This window comes from Euwallacea fornicatus, chromosome 3 (assembly GCF_040115645.1).
Source record: "Euwallacea fornicatus isolate EFF26 chromosome 3, ASM4011564v1, whole genome shotgun sequence".
In the NCBI taxonomy this organism is placed as follows: Eukaryota; Metazoa; Arthropoda; class Insecta; order Coleoptera; family Curculionidae; genus Euwallacea; species Euwallacea fornicatus.
In genome coordinates, this window is record NC_089543.1 from 5,928,313 (window position 1) to 5,946,852 (window position 18,540).

Consider the following 18,540-nt stretch of genomic DNA (forward strand, 5'->3'; position numbering starts at 1 on the left):
AACTCTCACATGCTCGAATGGGATACTTTGACCTCATTTTTTAACCTATTTGAACGGACAATATCTCTTAACATATTGGTATTACCGGTACTTAATGTACTTAGCCTCCGTAGTGGTTCCCGGCACTTAGCGGTATGAACACGTGATTTAGTTGGTTCCCCCGATGTGCGATATTTAGGACGAGCTCCGTCTCTGAGCATGCGCTTCAAAGTTTGAATGTTAATAAGTTGGAGAATACGCAGGGATTCCTGAAAAGGTAGGGAATGATATCAATGTATACTCCGCAAATGAAGTGGAAATGGTGAAATTTTAGACAAAAATAAAATAATCCGCGAACCACTATATTGATTTAGGTGCTCATTGAAACTTTTAATTGAACAGTTTTCTCTTTCCGTCTGACAGGCCGTTTTGTGGTACATGCGTGTGGCAATACAGGGCGTTGAATGAAACCTAGCACATTCTTCGGTCGAGGGAAAAATGTTGCAACATGGGCAGCGTAGGAAAAAAATGGTTTTTAGAATCTCATTGAACTTGTTTCGACTCTAAAAATATTTGGCCAGTGTTAATGATTCTAGTGGCGGATCGACGGGACACGACCCCACCTCGAGTGCAAGGGATGAAATATAAAGGGCTGTCGAGGAGTGCAAGTGCAAGGTGTATGTAGGTAAAGGGATGAAACAGGGGCATGTGACCCGAGCGCGGCCGCGGTAATATCGACTTCAAATGTTGAGGGTGCGCTTTCTGCGTCGGCGCGTCGGGTGTGTACTACGCGCCAGGCAAAGCAAAAATAGCCCCTTCCTCTTACTATCCACCACTTAAATTTTACTATGTAAAAGTTACCCGCAAATTCCCTAAAAATGAGTGTGGATAGTGAAAATTGTGTGCATTTCGTGTCTTACTAACCGACCGCGTCAATGTGACAGGTGTAATATGGTTCTACTGGTAATTATTTTGCTCGCCCTAGTTGGGCCAGCGGCCCTTGAACAGGACGAGGAAATTCCGCACAACGAGTAAGTTTGACGAGTGCCAATTTTTCCTTGCCGCGCTTATACCTTAGGGCAGTTATGTAACACCGGACGTTTTCACCTCGATCTCTGCATGCGAAACTCATGCAGGACTGATTAAATACCTCAAAATGGAGATTATTTTCGGTTAATTTGCAATACCGTCTTTAGCTTTCCTCTTATGCACGTTTATTCGAACGTTTTATTTCACCACTTCAACGGGACAGTTGGGACATTGAGGAATAAGAAAGTTGCAATGACCAAGTGCGACAAGAATATTACATAATAAATTAAATAATAGGGGATTCAATCTGAAAAGGTAATGTGTTTTCATAACTTAAGAGATTATGACTCACATCACTTTCGAAAATCAAACAAGCGGGCATGAAGGGTGTAATCAAGTAAATTACATTCCAAATTTGGGTAATAACTCGACCTTATACGTTCGTGCTTTGAAGTTTGAACAAGATACCTACTAATTTTACTTTACGGGATTTTTAGTTCAGGTTAGTTTGCGTACATAAGAGGGGAGGAACAGAAATAGTTGTTAAGGTGAAATTTGATCGAAATGTTACATAATAATTAAAGAAACAAATGATTAAATCTAAAAGGAAAAGTGGCACATTTAAGACTCTTTCGGAGTATTAAACGCTACACACCCACCTGGATGAAAAAAAGGATCGCATCCATTATTTATAGACGATAAAAACCTAGATTGCTTTTAAATAAGCTCCCTACGACTGCTAGAAAATTAAATAGGTATTAGTCAAGTTTTTCTGTGTTGTAATTATAAAAATGATCGCTCCCTTCCTTGACCGAACTTTAATCGGTGATTAAAGACTTAACTTCGCCGAGACGGTAAAACTCCCCCGGTGTTCATTGAAATTTAAACGCGCCCGTGAGGGAATACTTAAATAACGTTTGAAAAGAGAGGATGTACCTGATGGTAACCAGTACTGACTACTTTTAGAGTTCGAAATTGGGCCTTGCAGTTTGGAGTAGGTTTATGGGAATACGGGAAAATGAAAACGAAGATGAACGAACTCCATAGAGTAAGTAACAACATTATTACGTTTTAAGGTCTCCGAATTAAACGTGTTTACAATCAGTGGAATTTTCTCAATTTCTTCTTGTATAGCGAGGGTCGCTATTGTTTGCTTTTTCATTTTAACTCAAGAAATCAATTAGTGCCGTTAGGTGAAATACGATGCAAATTTTCCTACATCGCCTTGGGAAAGCATACAGAATATTATAAGAATAGAGGTGTGAAATAAAGGATGTGGCTTCCATAAAAATTGAGGGAAAATTGGTAACTTTTGATACAGAAAGGCACGAAAGGATTTCAAAAAGCTTTATTGCGGAGAACTATTGGTTTCGTATGGCGAAGCTCTCCCACTGTCTCCATTCCTATCTCCGCTCTATAGCTGACTGCTTAGGTCACTCCTTTCTCCTCGGTCTTTAAGTTCTCCCAAGAGGGTGAATGTATCGAGACGAAATCCTGAATGTACCGGCAAGCACAGCGATATTCCTAAAACACATAAGCTTAAAATTACGTTAAAGTAATAAAGTTTATTGGATAAGTGGAAACACTACCTATCCCATTAGTCGAAGGAGCTTTAAGAGGGATACTAAACTCAGTGAAATATCGTCCTTGCAAAGTACTTAGATTACATCGAGTTGACGGGAAACATTAATTTATGAATATTTATAGCGAACAAAAGGCAATTTTAAAAGAAATTTTTAATCAACTTACAAATCTGATTAGGCGGATTGAGCGCGCAAATTCCCTCACCTATCGGGTTGGCGCTAAGCAAGCTCAAACGGAGACGTGTGTACTGCAAAATGAGACATTTTCGTCTAATTGTTAGTAATAAAAAGCAAAGGCGGTAATAAATCACCTTCAATGTCTCCTCGAATTTGGGGAGGCTAAACCGAAATTAGTATTTTTCAATTTTATTTCCATCACACCGTCTGCCAATCAGATCCATCATCAAGGCAGAAATACAGAAAATTGAGAGAAAATGAGGGAATCCCGAGATGTGTGAAAATTTGCATCTTAAAACAATGCGACGAATTGCCTGCTGAAGCTCATCTAAGTTCAGTTGAATCACCACGCGATTGAAATGTCAATTAAATATACATATGAGTATTTTTTTAACTGAAATTTTAGAAATATCGCGACGTAGACACGGCCGTGAATAGAAAGGATGGCTTAATTTTAATCCGAGAAATGGCACTGGAAGTCAAAAACATGATGGACTTCAAGAAAAGTGCTGTTTTGGTGAGTATTTCGAAATCTGGCGCTTGGGATTCGTTAGAAAAAAATCACGATATCGGACAGAGGCACGTTTTCATGTAAAGCGGCTTATGAATGGACAAGCCTTTAATGAAGCCTATCATCCCCGATGGAGAAATTTGCGTCATGCGCGTAACAAGCGACACAACTCTCCTGATGGTCGGGCGTTCATTAATTGTCTTTTTTCAGTTGTCTAATTTCCTGCTTTGGGTTTTTCGGGTTTTAAGGGGAATTTTCTTTTTTAAAATATGCAGTTGTGGCCGTAAGTATGGAAATATCCCTGTAAATCTTCCTCCTACGTTACACTTTTAGGGTTATTTGAATACCGCCGCTACTTAAGGGTGTATACCCTTAAAATATTCATTAAAGTTAGATCCAAATGATTCGGGCATAGCGATGGAAAAAAAGAAATTTCAGTGCGGACAAAATTGCGAAAACCTATAAATTCTGTTTAAAGAACGAGTGAAACATAACATTTAGTTCAAGTTTTACTTAATATTTGGTGGCACATCCTTCTCCCTTAACAACTGCACGGCATCTTTGGTTCATAGAATAAACAAGTTTTCTACAGAAGTTAATTTCAATTCTCTCTCTAAAACTTCGAACGAGTGTTTGGGATTATGTATTTTTCCTTTACGAATTTGCCTTCCGAGGTGTTCTCAAAGATGTTCAATCGGACTAAGATCGGGGATGTGAGGCGGCCATTTTATTTTCGGGACACAAATGGCGTTCAACGTATTTACGAGAATTGCTTTTAAAATGCATGCTATCTCGCCACGCCTATTTTAACTATTTTAATAAAAAATAAAAAATTTAGTCGATAAACATTTATGGCTTTGCGTCTAGGGAACAAAGCATTTATTCTAAAACCGTCAAAGGATAAAAAATTCTTAATGTTACTCAAACTAGCACCCTAAATTTTTGCCTCGCATTTAGGGAACACCCTGTACCGTGAAGAAGCGAGGGTTGGAATAAATTCATTTAAAATTCGGGGACTCGTTTTTTTTTTAATAACGCTCGGACACGCCGATTTTTATTTTTGGCTACGGTTTTTGTTTATGGTAAAATCCCGTGTACAGGGTGGTCAAAAAATAAGTAATCACCATTAAGTTCATTTTTCCAAATGGAACCGCGTATTTTATTGTTTAATTTTTGAGTTCCGCATCGAACTCTACGTGTGTTTCACGTAACGTGTCCTGTTCCTAAATTCAAAGTCCAATTCCAAAATTATCGAGGACGTCGCGATTGTCCATATCAACGGCTAAACCGTATCAGGTGTACAACTACGACAAATGTATTTAAAAACGTAGATTAACGAATTAAATTAAATGTTCAAATCGTTGACCATTAACTATTATCAACTTGATTTATGAGGGTTTTTTTTGTGAATCGAGAAAAACATTAAATTGTTTATTTATTCAATCTATTATTGTTGACTTGTCACGTTCAGTCACATGGAAACGGTGTGAGAATTTTATTTCAAATAAGTATATGTCAAGTGCAGTTGTAGAGTCTGAAAGAATGGCGCCTTTAACGGAGAAGCAACGAATAGAAATTTTGATTATGGCAAGATACGGCGACAGGGCCCAAATACAATCCGAAGTTTGCGAATTGTTCAACAATAAATACCCGATGAGGCCGATTACATGTTTGATATTCAGTAAGATAGAAGAAAAGTTTAAAGACTTTTGGCCACGCGAGAGACAATTACGAAACCGACCACGGTACAGTTCCGGAAAACACACAATTGGATGTTTTATTCGATTTACAAGAAGATTCTTACAAATCAACTCGACAAGTAGCTGCAGACCAGTCAGCATGTGAATCTTCTGTCCTAAAATATTTACAGGAGAATCAATGGTACCCACACAAAATACATTTAGTCCAGGAGCTTATTGCAGATGATCTCGATCGCAGATCACAATTTTGCGAAATAGCGATGAATTGAGTCAATGCCGTCCCGGCCCTTTTTGAGTAAAACAGTTTTTTCCGACGAGGCACCATTTTGCTTGGATGATGTGGTAAACAGGCAGAATTTGCGATAGTGAACCCCAAAAAACCCATATTGGAGTACGGAAAGCCATAGATTTCAATTCCCTCAGACGTGCGGGCCGTAATTGTGGGTACCTCGATTGTGGGTTCCGTTTTTATCGAGGGAACGCTTAATTCAGAAAATTATTTAGCCCTGATACGAAATTACATAATACTCAGGTTGACTGCACTCTCCCCAATTGGTCAGACCGCAAATATACCAGCAGATTCGACATGGTTCCAACAAGACGGAGCGCCCCCCAACACTATTCGCGAACAGTACGAGATTACCCTAATAGTACCTTCCTAAATAAACGGATCGGAGGGAAGGTTTTATCGAATGGCCAGATAGGTCCCTAGACCTAAACCCATTAGATTTTTATCTATGAGGTTATCTGAAATCAAAAGTCTACTTCAATAAACCGCAAAACGTTGAAGGATGGAATTGGGGCCGAAATGCAGCAAATCCCGCCACAAAAGCTGACTGAAGTGTTATGAGAATTTCAAGCCCCACTTGCCTATAGCGAAGAAGTGAACTGTCAACAATTTGAACATTTAATTTAACTTTTTATTCAATTTTTTAAATCAATTCTTTCGTAGCTGTACCCCCGGTACGGTCCTGTCATTGATATTTACGATCGTAAATTTCTCGATAACTGTTCAATTTAGGAATGGGACATGCTACATGAAACACGCTTAGAATTCGATGCAGGATTCAAAAATGAAACAAAAAATAGGTGGTCACGTTCGAAAAAATTTGGTTGATGGTGATAAATTGTTTTTGGGCCACCCTGTATGCACGATTTTACGATCAAGAAAACGGCAGCCAAAAATGACAGTCGACGTGTCCGAGCGTCATTCGAAAAACCGAATATGTGAATTTTAAACTAATTTGTATCAATCCACGCGTCCTCGCTGTATATATTTCAAATTTCGAATGATACTTATGACCACTACTGTACATCGACTTGGTTCCAACGCACACAATCTCTAATCCCAGACGTATTCACTTGAGATTTGTGATGATTTTCGTGTTTCAGCGAATAATGGATTCCGCTGAACAAGCCGCCTTGGCTTGGAGGGCGGATAATGCCGTTTTACCTCCTCGGTACTACAACGCCGAACGTCTAAACGCGTTTGCCCCGGATGGTAGGCCTGCATATGGCACTCGAGAGTTGGTACTCACTCCGAACCCACATTTCGACCATCTCCCTGTTAACGTTAGCTTTAGTACCGTCCTCACTCCTTCGAGAGTATACGACACAGGCAAGACGTCGCAGCCACTATGGACATTAGTGTTGTTAAAAAATAAACATTTCAGATGTAGAAGTCGGAGGAGCAATTCAGTGGTCAGCCCACTTAGACCCATTATTTGTAAGCAATTACGAAGGCGACCCATCATTAGCTTGGCAATTTTTCGGAAGCTCTACCGGTTTTCTGAGGAGGTACCCCGGGATCGCCTGGCCTCCGGAAGATCTGTCCACTTTACAGGACTCGCAAGCAGTGAGGCGACCTTACGATTTTCGGTCTTCTTCCTGGTACATTGGGGCGGCCACTTCCCCGAAAGATTTGACAATTCTCCTGGACGCCTCTGGATCGATGGCTGGACATAGAGCTAATCTAGCCAGAGCAACTGTCGATGCCATTTTAGACACACTGACTGATAACGATTTTGTGAATATTCTGAAGTTTTCTGATACCACGCTCGTTACTTTGCCATGCTTCAAGGATCAGTTAGTGCAGGTACGGGGAGGCGACACCCCCCTTTTCTTCCAAATTCTAACTCTATCCCTTTCAGGCTACCCAAGAGAATATAAGGTGGTTGAAGGACTCTTTAGGGACAATTAAACAGGAAAACATAGCTAATCTTTCCTCGGCGTTATCGGCAGGGTTTGACCTTCTACAAAAGGTGAACTCTGCAGCTTTTCATCGTTCAGACAAATCACATCTAAATCGCTCTCTCTGCAGTACAATCGTTCAGGGCAAGGTTGTCAATGCAACCAAGCCATAATGTTGGTCACTGACGGACCTCCCCTGGACTACGATTCTGTGTTTAATAAATACAACTTTCCTCACAAACCCGTCCGGGTGTTTACTTACTTGATGGGGTCGGATTCTGGGGCTGCAAGTCAATTACATCGCATGGCGTGCAACAACAGAGGCAAGACCTCCGGAATTATCGTTGAGAAGTTTCTGAGCGATGAGGTATGTTTCAGGTTTCTACAGCAGGATTGAGAACTATGAGTCTATAAGGAGCAGAGTGCTACACTACATCGAAGTGCTGGCCAGGCCGATGGTGATGTACCAGAACGATCATCCAATTCACTGGACACCGGCTTATGTGGGTGGCAGGGTATGTCATGGAAGTTGGTGGAATTAATGCCTGTAATTGGCACTAAATCATTTTAGGCGGATAGTTTTTCTGACGATAAAGTTGGGCAGTTAATGACGACCGTGTCCACCCCGGTCTTCGATCGAAGGAATCATTCAGTAAGTTGTCAAGCGAGACCATCGGAGTCCTGCTACGACTTCCGTGTGTTTTAGGTACGAGTAGCAAATCTCCTAGGGATTGTTGGTACTGATGTTTCTATCGACGAAATTAAGAAACTTGTGCCCCCTTACAAGGTAGCCCAGCTCTTTAAAGGGACTTTAAAATGATTTTTTAATACAAATATCTCTTTCAGCTGGGAGTAAATGGTTACTCCTTCATAGTCAACAATAACGGGCACATTTTGTATCACCCTAACCTGAAGCCACCGGTAAAATTTTTGCACAACTTAAGCTGTCCTTAATTAAACGGGACTCAAATTTCAGAGGACAAGTGAGAAATACGAGCAATCTCTAGAGCCGCAGTATTTATCTGTAGACTTGTCTGAGGTGGAGCTTATTGAAAATGAGAACGGTCCTCGGGAGAATCACAGCGCACTGCTTGATGTGAGTGAATCCTTATTTTCCAGGCTCATTACGATATCAACATGTTTTTACAGCTGAGACAAGATATGATCAATCAGAAGGAAGGGGAGACTGAACTAACGTTGAAGATCCACTATGACGACATGGTAAGCTTGAAGCTGTTGTCGACCCAAGCTGGAACACTTGCTGATGTTTCCTTTTTTGTAATTTTATCCCAGAAACGCGTTACAACAAGACGATATAAGTACTTCTATAATAGCATAGAAGGGACACCGTTTTCATTAGGTCTGGCCATCCCAGAAGGATATGGAATGTACGAGTTGGCTGCCGAACAGGAAATCAAGCACAGCCAGAAGAACGGTAAATAGAGATTTTTCCATGAAGTGTGGTCGTCTAATTCGCTTGTTCGCCTCAATCATAACAAAGAGGCGAGGAGAAAGCTCAGTTGGCTGAAAGCTCGACCAAGCGAATTTTTGTCGACCATAATCAGCTTTGTAGCAAAATAAACCAAATAAGAATTCCTAATTCTCATATCACAAACTTATTCCAGTGACAGACTATTTTAAGGGAACCAACTGGAGGGTTCATCCTGACTGGTAAGCTAACCCATAAAGTTTCATGTTTTATCAAGTAATTTACAAATTAGGCTTCTGAGGCTTCAGAACCCTAAATTGTCTAACTTACTAGACTTCTCAGGTATGTACGTTTAACAGGGTATATTGCGAATACACCAGTGGAACATCGGGAGAACAATGGTTTAAAACAGCCGAAGAAAGAGTATTACATTTCCTCTCTAGAAGCCGAAGACCCGGCTGGAAGTGGATGTCTTTAAGACCGCGTTCTGCGCCTTTACAACGAGAGCACCATCACTTCTCAATGAAACAAGATAAAGACGCATATTACTGTAAGTACCGTTACAACTAAAGGGTGCTTCAGTAAGAACGGAATATTTGAATTGTCAATAAAACATTATTTTCTGAACTAAGTGTCAAACGGCCAGTCTTTTTAACGAAATTTCGAACCACTGTTCGGTGAAAACGTGGCGGTATCTGTTTGATGCAGCGTTGGATTTCGGCCCTCAATGCCCGGCGGGCCTCAGGTTTGTTAGCTTAGACGCGACATTTCGAAAAACACCAAAAAAAAAAAAGTCAATAGGTGTCAGGTCGCGCGATCGCAGAGGCCAATTCTCGCCACCATCGCGGGAGGTGACCCGGCCATTGCTGTTCGGTGATCCGATAAATGGTGTCGTGCGTGTGAGCAAAAGTTGCCGAGTCCAGTTGGATTTCGCGAGGATGGAGGTGTGAATCTTTCGCGAAAATACGATGAAGAGTTGACATTCTCTTTCGAACGATCGCTACGAGGTCGGTTCGAGTCTCTCACAGCAGTGACGGAACCGGTACTTCCAAATTTATCGATGATTCTGAAGTTGACGAAGTAAAAGTCCTATTCCTGCCGAGGTTTGGACGCACCTTACGAGTTGTGGGTGGCGGTCAAAACGAAGCACAATTCAAATGTTCCGTTTTTATTCTAACACCCTCCAGAACCCCTCGAGTAACGGTGGAAAATTTGACTTCGGCGCAGGTGATAAAACTTTAGTGCAATCATTGGTGATGGACGCTATGGTAACGGAAAGCTTGGAAAAGCACAGACCTCGAATGGATGACCAGTAAGTATTGATTGCAGCTTGCACTAAGGAGCATGCTCTGAGATTTTTTAAGATGTTATTCAACTAATCTGCACATTTAATTTTAATTAATTTTCTGCACATTAGCCCTATAGGCACACTTTTGGTACAATTGCAAAGGTAAAGAATTTAATTGAACACGAACGATTTTCCATATATTGTTCTTTCTCAAAGTCGTTACCAGATCATGGTAGTGGCTCTTTGCGAGATAATCACGAATAATTACGAGTTTGGTAACGATTTTGAAAAGTGGTAATTTGGCATTTTGTCGTCAGTAAATGTTTATTCCGTATATTTCTGATTATATGTTAAGAACGGTAGTTTTGGGGAACTAACTGTACACCTGAGTATTATGATATCCCAAAAAGCTTGAGTTGAATCGTGCTTACCTAAATTACCATTAACATATTGTGTAACAATAAGAAACGTTGAACAAAAGGCGAATGCAAATGGAAATATTTACCTATCGAAGGCGCGCCACGCTCGCTTTAGAAGCGCTTTAAAAGCTCTAAAAGCTCTAAAATTCCAAGCGATATTTCGTTTCTTTTTTATATTTTCTGTAAATGGACAGTTCGGTGTAACCAAATTTTTACCATTTCATCCCCTGCGCTTTACGAGGGTGCATCGGTGAACACGGAGCGTGACGCACATGAAAAGGACATGCTTGTAGACCGAGATAGGGCCAATAGCTAGCACTTTCACCGAGAGGACAACCATGAAAAAAGACGGAGTATGGGCCAGTCCCGCAAAAAAAAAATATATAACGGAACGCACAATGAGAACATGACTTAATTCGGACCGGTAGTGCAAGCTTCTCAAGCTCTCTGCGCGCTTAATCTCCGACCTCCACCTCCAACCTCTTTGGTTTTATAGCTTCAGCTTAAAATCCAGCTACGGTCAAAGTGATGGGTCTGCCAGCTGAACAATGATATATCTGAAACTTAAACTTCAGCCCGAGTTCACGTCCAGGGCGCACCGCTCTGATAATGTCTACCGCAGTCGTGGACGAAGATGTCTGGAAGATATTTCCAATTGTATTCTTACCGGCCATGAAGGCTTTCACAATATTTTGATAGTTTGCAATGACATTTTTTGACTGAATTAAAGGACCCTTGTGCGTGCAAGAATACTAAATTTTTGCCACATAGTATATTCCAATGTGTGTCCAACATCTAATCTAATTAGCATTCAGGATGTGGTAAGTTGTGTTTAGTAGCAACCAAGAAATTTGCGCGAGTTTTGTTTGAAAAATTGAATTTCCTCGCCAGTCCTTATTAGAATTTCATAAGTTCCAGTATATAAAAAAAAATATGTGCCCCCCCCCCCCCCCCCAACCCTTCCCCCCACCCCCCAACCCCTACTAGTGTCTGGGTGTATTTGATGAAGACGTTCGTAATAATTTTGTTATTGTGAATTAAGATATTTTTGCACTTTATGTGTTTTACTACGTTTTCGAGATAATTTCGAAATTAATATTTTCCCCGTTTGGTTCACATGTTAATACAGTATTATTTGCAGCCAAGGATACGACATTTTTAGCAGTACCACTTCCTTCGTGGCCACTAGGAGTGGACTATTAAGGTGGAATAACTTTACCAATACTCATCCCGATGAACCGTAAGTCTATGTTTCTTTACGTTCGCGAGCCTGAACGGCTCTAACATGCATCCAACACCCGCTAAAAATCCCATTTCCCTCCCCTCGGTTGTTCCTGCCGATTTTGGATAGCGCGAGCTTTGGAAAGCTCACTCTGTCCGACTTGCATAAAATATTCTCACTGTCCAATTTTAGCCCCTTTGGCCAGAACAACGCTCGTGCCATTGACGAATCTTGGTACCAGCGAGCTGTTGACCAACATGCCGTAGAACCAGAAAGTTTCGTGTTTTCTGTCCCCTTTGCCGATGGACCTCCAGGATCTTCGCCTGTAGATAACGTCCTTTTAACTGCAACGCACGCAGTGTTTATTGAATCGAAAGGACACAGAGCTCCAGCTGCCGTTGTAGGGGTCCAATACTTGCATTCCTCCATCGCGGCCCATTTCCACAATATTACTTCCAAGGTAGGTACTTCATCTCCGCTTGCTGTTGTGAGAAAATAATTTTTTTCAGTGTACTTCATCATGTAAAAAGACTTGCGCAAGCGACAAGTTGGATTGCTACGTATTAGACAATAATGGATTTATTATCATTTCTGAAAACAACGAACACACGGGCAGATTTTTCGGTCAGATCGATGGAACCATAATGGATTCCTTGGTTCAAGACAGGATCTATAAGAAAGTCGCCGTCTACGACTATCAAGGGTCTTGCTCTAACAGTAGGAACCCTTTCAGTGGCGGCGCAGTGGGACTAGAAGCTCGCTCATCAATAAATCTTGTGTTTAAATTCATTATTCACACTCTCTTCGTGTTCCTGACTAAACTGAACACCGCTTACGGCACAGCTCTGTCATATTCCCAGGAAGAAGGTATTCAACCCAAATTATCATTCTCATCTCTTCTGGTATTTAATAGATTCGAAACCATTTCAGACGATGCTAACTACGATTTCGAAAATTACGACAACGGGGATGATCTACTACTAAACGAGCAAAATCCAATACAGGCTCCGCCAGCAGTGGACTTTGTACCCCTCTTCGAGTCAGATCCCCTCGATGGGGTGGATTTGGGCCAATGGGGCACCCGCCCGTGCGATCGCAAGGTCGATTTGTACGCTCTGCAGGCCGAAAGGTTGAACACGAGTGGCCAAAGTAATCCCTTAAAGGGGAAGCTCACTAATTGCCACGTTACCGGTTGTGAAAGGTGCGAATCCTCCGACCTAAATTCGTGTTTTTAAAACTGGAAATTTTCTTCCAGACCTTTTAGCGTGCAAAAGATCCCGCATAGCAATCTGATCCTCCTGGCCGTGGATACTCTTTGTCCATGTGGAAGCAAGCAACTAAGCATCATACCTCAAGAGTTAGCGTACGAGTCCAAAGAGCCCAGTGGTTGTGTCCATCGCCCGAGGGCCAATTTGTATCGGAAAAAGCCTCCAAAGTGTATTAATTATCATCCAGAGGTAGGTTGCGAATCTTAAAAACTTTCAGATGTTGACCATTTAGGCCTCACCTGATGATGATCTAGATCTTACACGCTTATTGCACATGGAGCTTTTGATAGATCTTTAATTCCTCCCTTTTTGCATCTCTACCGACTCCATAACTGATAATGTTTAATTGCTTGGAATGGTACTGACATTCTTTCAAACAGTGACCTGGTTGTTCCTAAAGTGATCTGTTTGCGCGCGTGCGCCACAAACGTGGATCTTTCATTAAAAGAACTCGAAATAAGTTCGGTTTCTTCGGCTCTTCTATTACGACGACGAAACATGATTCACAATATTGCCAGAAGCCGCTAGATCGATCGGGAACATCAATAACCGAACATGGCAGGTCCACGGAGTCCAGTTGAGGTCAGCTTGACCCTGATCCACTGGCAGCAGGACTTCCAGAGATCCAGAGCAGGTCAACTTCAGACATAAACTCAAGTTCAAACGTAAACTACTGTTGATTCGGTGGGCCCTTTTGCTCCGAATTTATTTTGGGTTCGGCTTGGGCGTCACCGGTGTCATTGCCGTGACCATTCCGTCAGCCATTCCATCTCCGAACCGATCGAGTCGATGACATGTCGATGTGCAGGGCGTCTACAAGGATGACGTCTTTAATTTCGAGGGGTGAGTTTTTGTCATGTTGTATGAACAAAAGGCCTAATAAACGTAAGTTCTATTTTGCTTCGTTTTCGTGATACAGGGTGTCAAAGTTTTTTTTCGATTTTTTGGTGAATATTTTCGGACATGAGGGCAATATCTCGACGAAACTGAGCATTCGGGGGTTTCTCGGGACGAGAAATCCAAGTATGATATCGATATATATATATACAAAAATGTAGGGGGCGCCACCTGCAGTAGTGTTTTAATTTGCCCTAACGTTTTTAGGGCCCAGTATTTTGACTTCTAGTAGATTACATTTTGTTTCTCCGTCTATTCTAAACCGAAAAGGTATACTCGGCCGAAAACTCTCGGAGCAAGGGTTTTCGAGATATCGACGATTAAAACGTTCTTTGCGCGTCATTGCATCAAAACATTCGTTTATTAATGAACACGTGACGATGGCCCCCCTACGTATTGGGGCAAGGCCGACATCGCATTTGAATTTCTCGCCTCGGACCACCTCCGAACAGTCGAGATATTGCCCTTGCGTCCGGAAACATTTGTTAAAAACCGAAAAAAATTGACACCCCGTATCGCGAAAACGAAGCAAGATGGGACGTACGTTCGTTGGGCCTTTTTTCGTCAAATGTGACGAGGAATCGCCCGCCGAAACTAACGTCAACGTTTCGCCGGACCCTCACCATATCGACACTGGATCGTATCGATTCGGCGGCCCCGCCACGAAATTCCACCGTCCTTCGGCTCGATTCTGAAATTCGTCCTCCCCGCCTCATTTCCCTGATCGCATTTGTTCTGATTTCAGGAAATCGAAATCAAGATCTGCGGCAAAGGAACCACGCTGATGATGGCGAAAATTTCGGTGTTCTTGTGCGCAATGAATTGCTTACTCGCATTTAACTCGTGATCGTCAATACCTTTAGGCGTGTACAATTAAGTAGGGGACTTTTGTAACAGTAGTAGTCACAGACAACATTTGGATGTCAAACTAAGACGCTCATATAATTTGTAAAACTGACAAAATTCCTTTCACTTTACACCAAATTTGGCATCTTTGCCATTTATTCGCAAACTTCGATATGTCGGATTGGATATGCCGTTCGGTCCAGTTTATTTGGAGATGAGATGGATTTGACCGTATGTGTAATACAAGTAACTTAGGTATAAACTACCGTTTGGGCGATTCACATCAACAGGGTTTCTATACATACATAATAGGAATTAAGTGTGATTTATATTATAAAGTAAGCGTCATTCGAGCTAATGAAAGTGCATAACTTTTGTTCACATATCCACTCAGTAAAAAGTTCACGTAAAGACTCCAGTCCGACATTAAGAGACGACAACGTTTAAATATAAATTCATTAAAATAAAAGTGTAAATATGAAACCATTTATTGTTAGAGAAAAATGAGACGTCTATCGATTAGAAGTTCAGTATTTTTGAAAGATAAAATATGCGTTTTTGAAGGGAAATGAATGAGAGCGACAATAATACTAACGTAAAGAGTTTTAGCAATTTTTATATTTATACTTATTGTTTGTATGTACCTTTTTACAAAATGCAACAATATAAATAAACCATAGGATATGTATTCGGATAAATATCAGTGCGTGATGTTTTAAATGTGCGGCTAAGTAAGTTAGGCGTTGCTTTCTAGACGGTACGACTACGTTCACGGGAAGCGATATTCATTATCCACGTAAAAATCCTGCATTTACTCCTGTAAAAGTGCGAAATCCAATGGCCGACACGAACGATCGAAAATGTCACATGGGTCAAGCCGCGTCAAACGGGCAAATCCTTCGAAGGAGCGACCCTTCCAAGTCTCGGTATTAGGCAGATTTCCCCCCCCCCCCCCCCCCCTCGTCGCAGATTTTTCCAATGTCAATACGAATTTCGTATGTCCAAATGCGCCGTGTGGCCTCAGCGTCACGGAGAAGTGCACCTTTCCGACCCGCACAGTCTCCCGTTCGGCCTCGACCGGCCGAGATTTCCCGCTCCGGACTTTCCGGCCTGGGCGTCCGGCGCGTGTCTTCTCGCGCCGCCGGAATTCGCTTCCGACGGAGTCCGAATCGTCCTGAATCGTTTTCATGTAAATCTTCCAAAGACGCTCGGATCGGTGTTGGGGTGGAGCTTCTACCCACCAAGAACCTTGGGTCGCCTCTCCGTGCAGTCTGCAACGACCCGGTGCTGTCGCAGGAGCACAAATCCGCAGCGCCAAAGGGCTCGGGGATTTCGCGGTTAATTGTGCCTCTTGAGCGGTCCACGAGGTCTCTTTCCTACCTCACTGTTAAGGTCTCGCTGCGTTTGGCGTTCCAACATCCGATCCACGAGCGACGTTAAAGTTAGATTGTCCATACAGTTGTTTTAAACGCGTTCGTCCGCTTTTCCACTAACGGACATAAGAAAATGCAGTGTCCGCTGAGCGGCCGAGTTCCGTGATAGTCAGGCGGCGCACGCGGTGTCTACGAGTCGAGGGATCGAGCGCTCGGCCCCCTGCCCCTGGGTCACTAGTTGCGTCCGTCATATTTACCGCTTCCGGATGGGCTTTCTCCTGGCCTTTCGCCTTACCGCCTCCGTGACTCGAGGGAGGGCGCTCCTGCAGGGGGAGGAATAGCCTGAACTAACTCCGCTGGAGTGCTAGAGTCAGACCGAGATCGCCGAGGTCAATTTTCCAGACCTTCCAATAGAAAAAAAAGCACAGTGATTTCCTTTCGTTCCAACATAACTGAGTGTTTCCTGGGTACGTGCCCGACCCTCTTGCAAGTTTTTAGTTTTGTCTTGAGGCAATTCGACCCTGAACTGAACTTCCAGATCAAAAATTCCGCGGTCCGTCTTCCTTGATAAGAGGTCGAAGTTCCCTCATATGAGGATTTCTCGGTTTTGGTACTGCATATTCGGCACCAGAAGCTAGAGGTGCGTTATTCACATTGCGTCTAGGTGGTCCGCGCCCGGCCAGGGTCATCTATCCTCTGGTCGGGCCGACCAACTGTTGGTCTTTCGTCCTCCAGGACTTTTAACGGAACACTCGGATAAATAACTCCCGGTGTACCGGTCCCTTTTTACTGATGACTTGGAGAGATCGCGGGACGATTTTACATAAAAGGAATGCATTGGCGGTACCTAATGACAAACTATGATTCATGTAATTTTCGAGCGGTTTCCATTACTAAATGGTATGTGCTTACCGATAGAAGCGGCGGCCATTATTTCTTTATTACCCTTTAATTCGAAGACTCGACAATACCAATGCAGGCAATATACCTAATATTTATTAAATAGATTGATACTACCTTAGCGTAATTTAGTATTATCTCGTCTTGCCCATAAAAGGTCTGCGGTGCTCCGTACAAGGTCTATTCATTTCTGTTGGACAATTTCGTATACCAAGATTCGTGACTGAGAACTGATTTAATTTGATGTCTTTATACGTAATAATAACCCTTGAGGCCCTTGAATAAGTTGTTAAACAAAGCGTGAGTTCTAGCCGCGAAGCATGCCATAACGGACGCGTCCTAACGCCCTCGGTAGTTTTTTTAACGGTAGATCTGTATCGAAGAAAATTCACATTTCTATCATCTGGGCCCGATGAAACTTGAGATATTAACATATCAATATATTGATTATTTCGTCAAACATCAGTGAACGCACGCAATACTATTTGAGCATTATAAACAACGGTGGTTTAATAGAAAACGACAATACTGGTTAAAAATAAACTGTGAATAACTATAACGTTTGTAGGTAGAAACTTAATATATTTTGTAAATAGTAGAAACAGTTAGAATATTTGATAATTTTTCTGTTAAGTTTAATAATTCTTTAATGAGGCTTTTTAAAAAAAATTAAATACTTGATGAAGTTTAAACCCGTTAATGACTCGTTCTCACTTAATTGTCGGTTTAACCATGGCCAGGCGTCACAGTTAAGATGTGGACAGCGGTCGCCGCTCCATTGTCATGCCCAAAATTCATATAAGTTTAGAGAACTACGCAATACGTACATTTTGTGTTCCGCATGACGGTGCAGGGACAGTGGACGAAATTTCTTAGATTGCTGGCAAAAACCTTCGTGAGCGATAGTTTTGTAGATTTTTTATCTGAGAAGTTAATTAGTAGACATAGGCCTATCATTGTGGTTTAAGAACTAGCGAATTTTGAAAGATCTTCGATGGGACTCACCATAGGACCTTCATTAGTAAAATTGTAATGACGCTGCAAATGTGTTGGTACTTCTAATTGAATTTGTTTGGCACTTACGTATAAATATGTTTTTAGCTTTGGTCTTGGAAAGCTGATGTCGAAGTGTAGGTAATGAGCTCATTTCGTCTAAATTAATTGATACTCACCAGTAATACAATACGTTTTCACGCTATTGTTATTCCACTTGTTGGGATAGTACTCTCATATACATACATCTAGTTTTACTATAAGCGCTTAAGTGAATGTATTGCTTTATTGGTGAATACCTAATATATAGTGTCTATTTATATTACTAAGAAAATCTATGCTATATACTAAAATTGAGTCTTCCACTGATACAGATAATAAATAAGCTCTATTGTAAGTCAAATTTGAATAATTGTAATGTGTAAAACATTAATACTCCATTTGAGGCGATGTGTTTAACCTGTATTGATAATATCAATTGATTTGTGAGAATTATCAATTTGTCTGACAGATATCGAAATCCATTCTAGACTGTAAATGAAAATGAGTAGAATTAAATAATTATTATAACATTTAGTTGCTTCGTCTCATTTACTCCTGCCTACCTTCATCGCTCTCCCCCTTGTCTTCCTGACCGCTCTGAAGCTTCTCTTTACGGCCCGGGCTAGTTCAGCAGCCGTTCCTAAGCGACCCTGCATCACTGACGCTCGCCGAGATCCCTGGACCCGTAGAAGCG

The 18,540-nt window shown here is 41.8% G+C and overlaps 1 protein-coding gene across 3 annotated transcripts; it reads left to right on the top strand.

The window, feature by feature from the left end:
- The first annotated feature begins 795 nt into the window (after positions 1-795).
- Positions 796-18,380, top strand: stol (stolid). 3 transcript variants are annotated; one of them, XM_066302857.1, is made up of 24 exons: positions 796-1,010; positions 1,975-2,056; positions 3,175-3,285; positions 6,372-6,597; positions 6,653-7,074; positions 7,130-7,240; positions 7,300-7,492; positions 7,548-7,684; positions 7,741-7,821; positions 7,876-7,956; positions 8,016-8,090; positions 8,146-8,265; positions 8,319-8,390; positions 8,463-8,604; positions 8,795-8,840; positions 8,958-9,148; positions 9,826-9,910; positions 10,016-10,048; positions 11,447-11,545; positions 11,720-11,987; positions 12,037-12,394; positions 12,458-12,728; positions 12,783-12,984; positions 14,438-18,380. In XM_066302857.1, the coding sequence occupies exons 1-24, from the start codon at positions 931-933 to the stop codon at positions 14,537-14,539; spliced, it is 3,588 nt and encodes a 1,195-aa protein (XP_066158954.1). In that variant the 5' UTR covers positions 796-930; the 3' UTR covers positions 14,540-18,380. The 3 variants fall into 3 exon arrangements, with proteins under 3 accessions (XP_066158954.1, XP_066158953.1, XP_066158955.1); XM_066302856.1 differs by having other exon boundaries at positions 12,037-12,728; XM_066302858.1 differs by lacking the exon at positions 10,016-10,048.
- Positions 18,381-18,540: the final 160 nt, after the last annotated feature.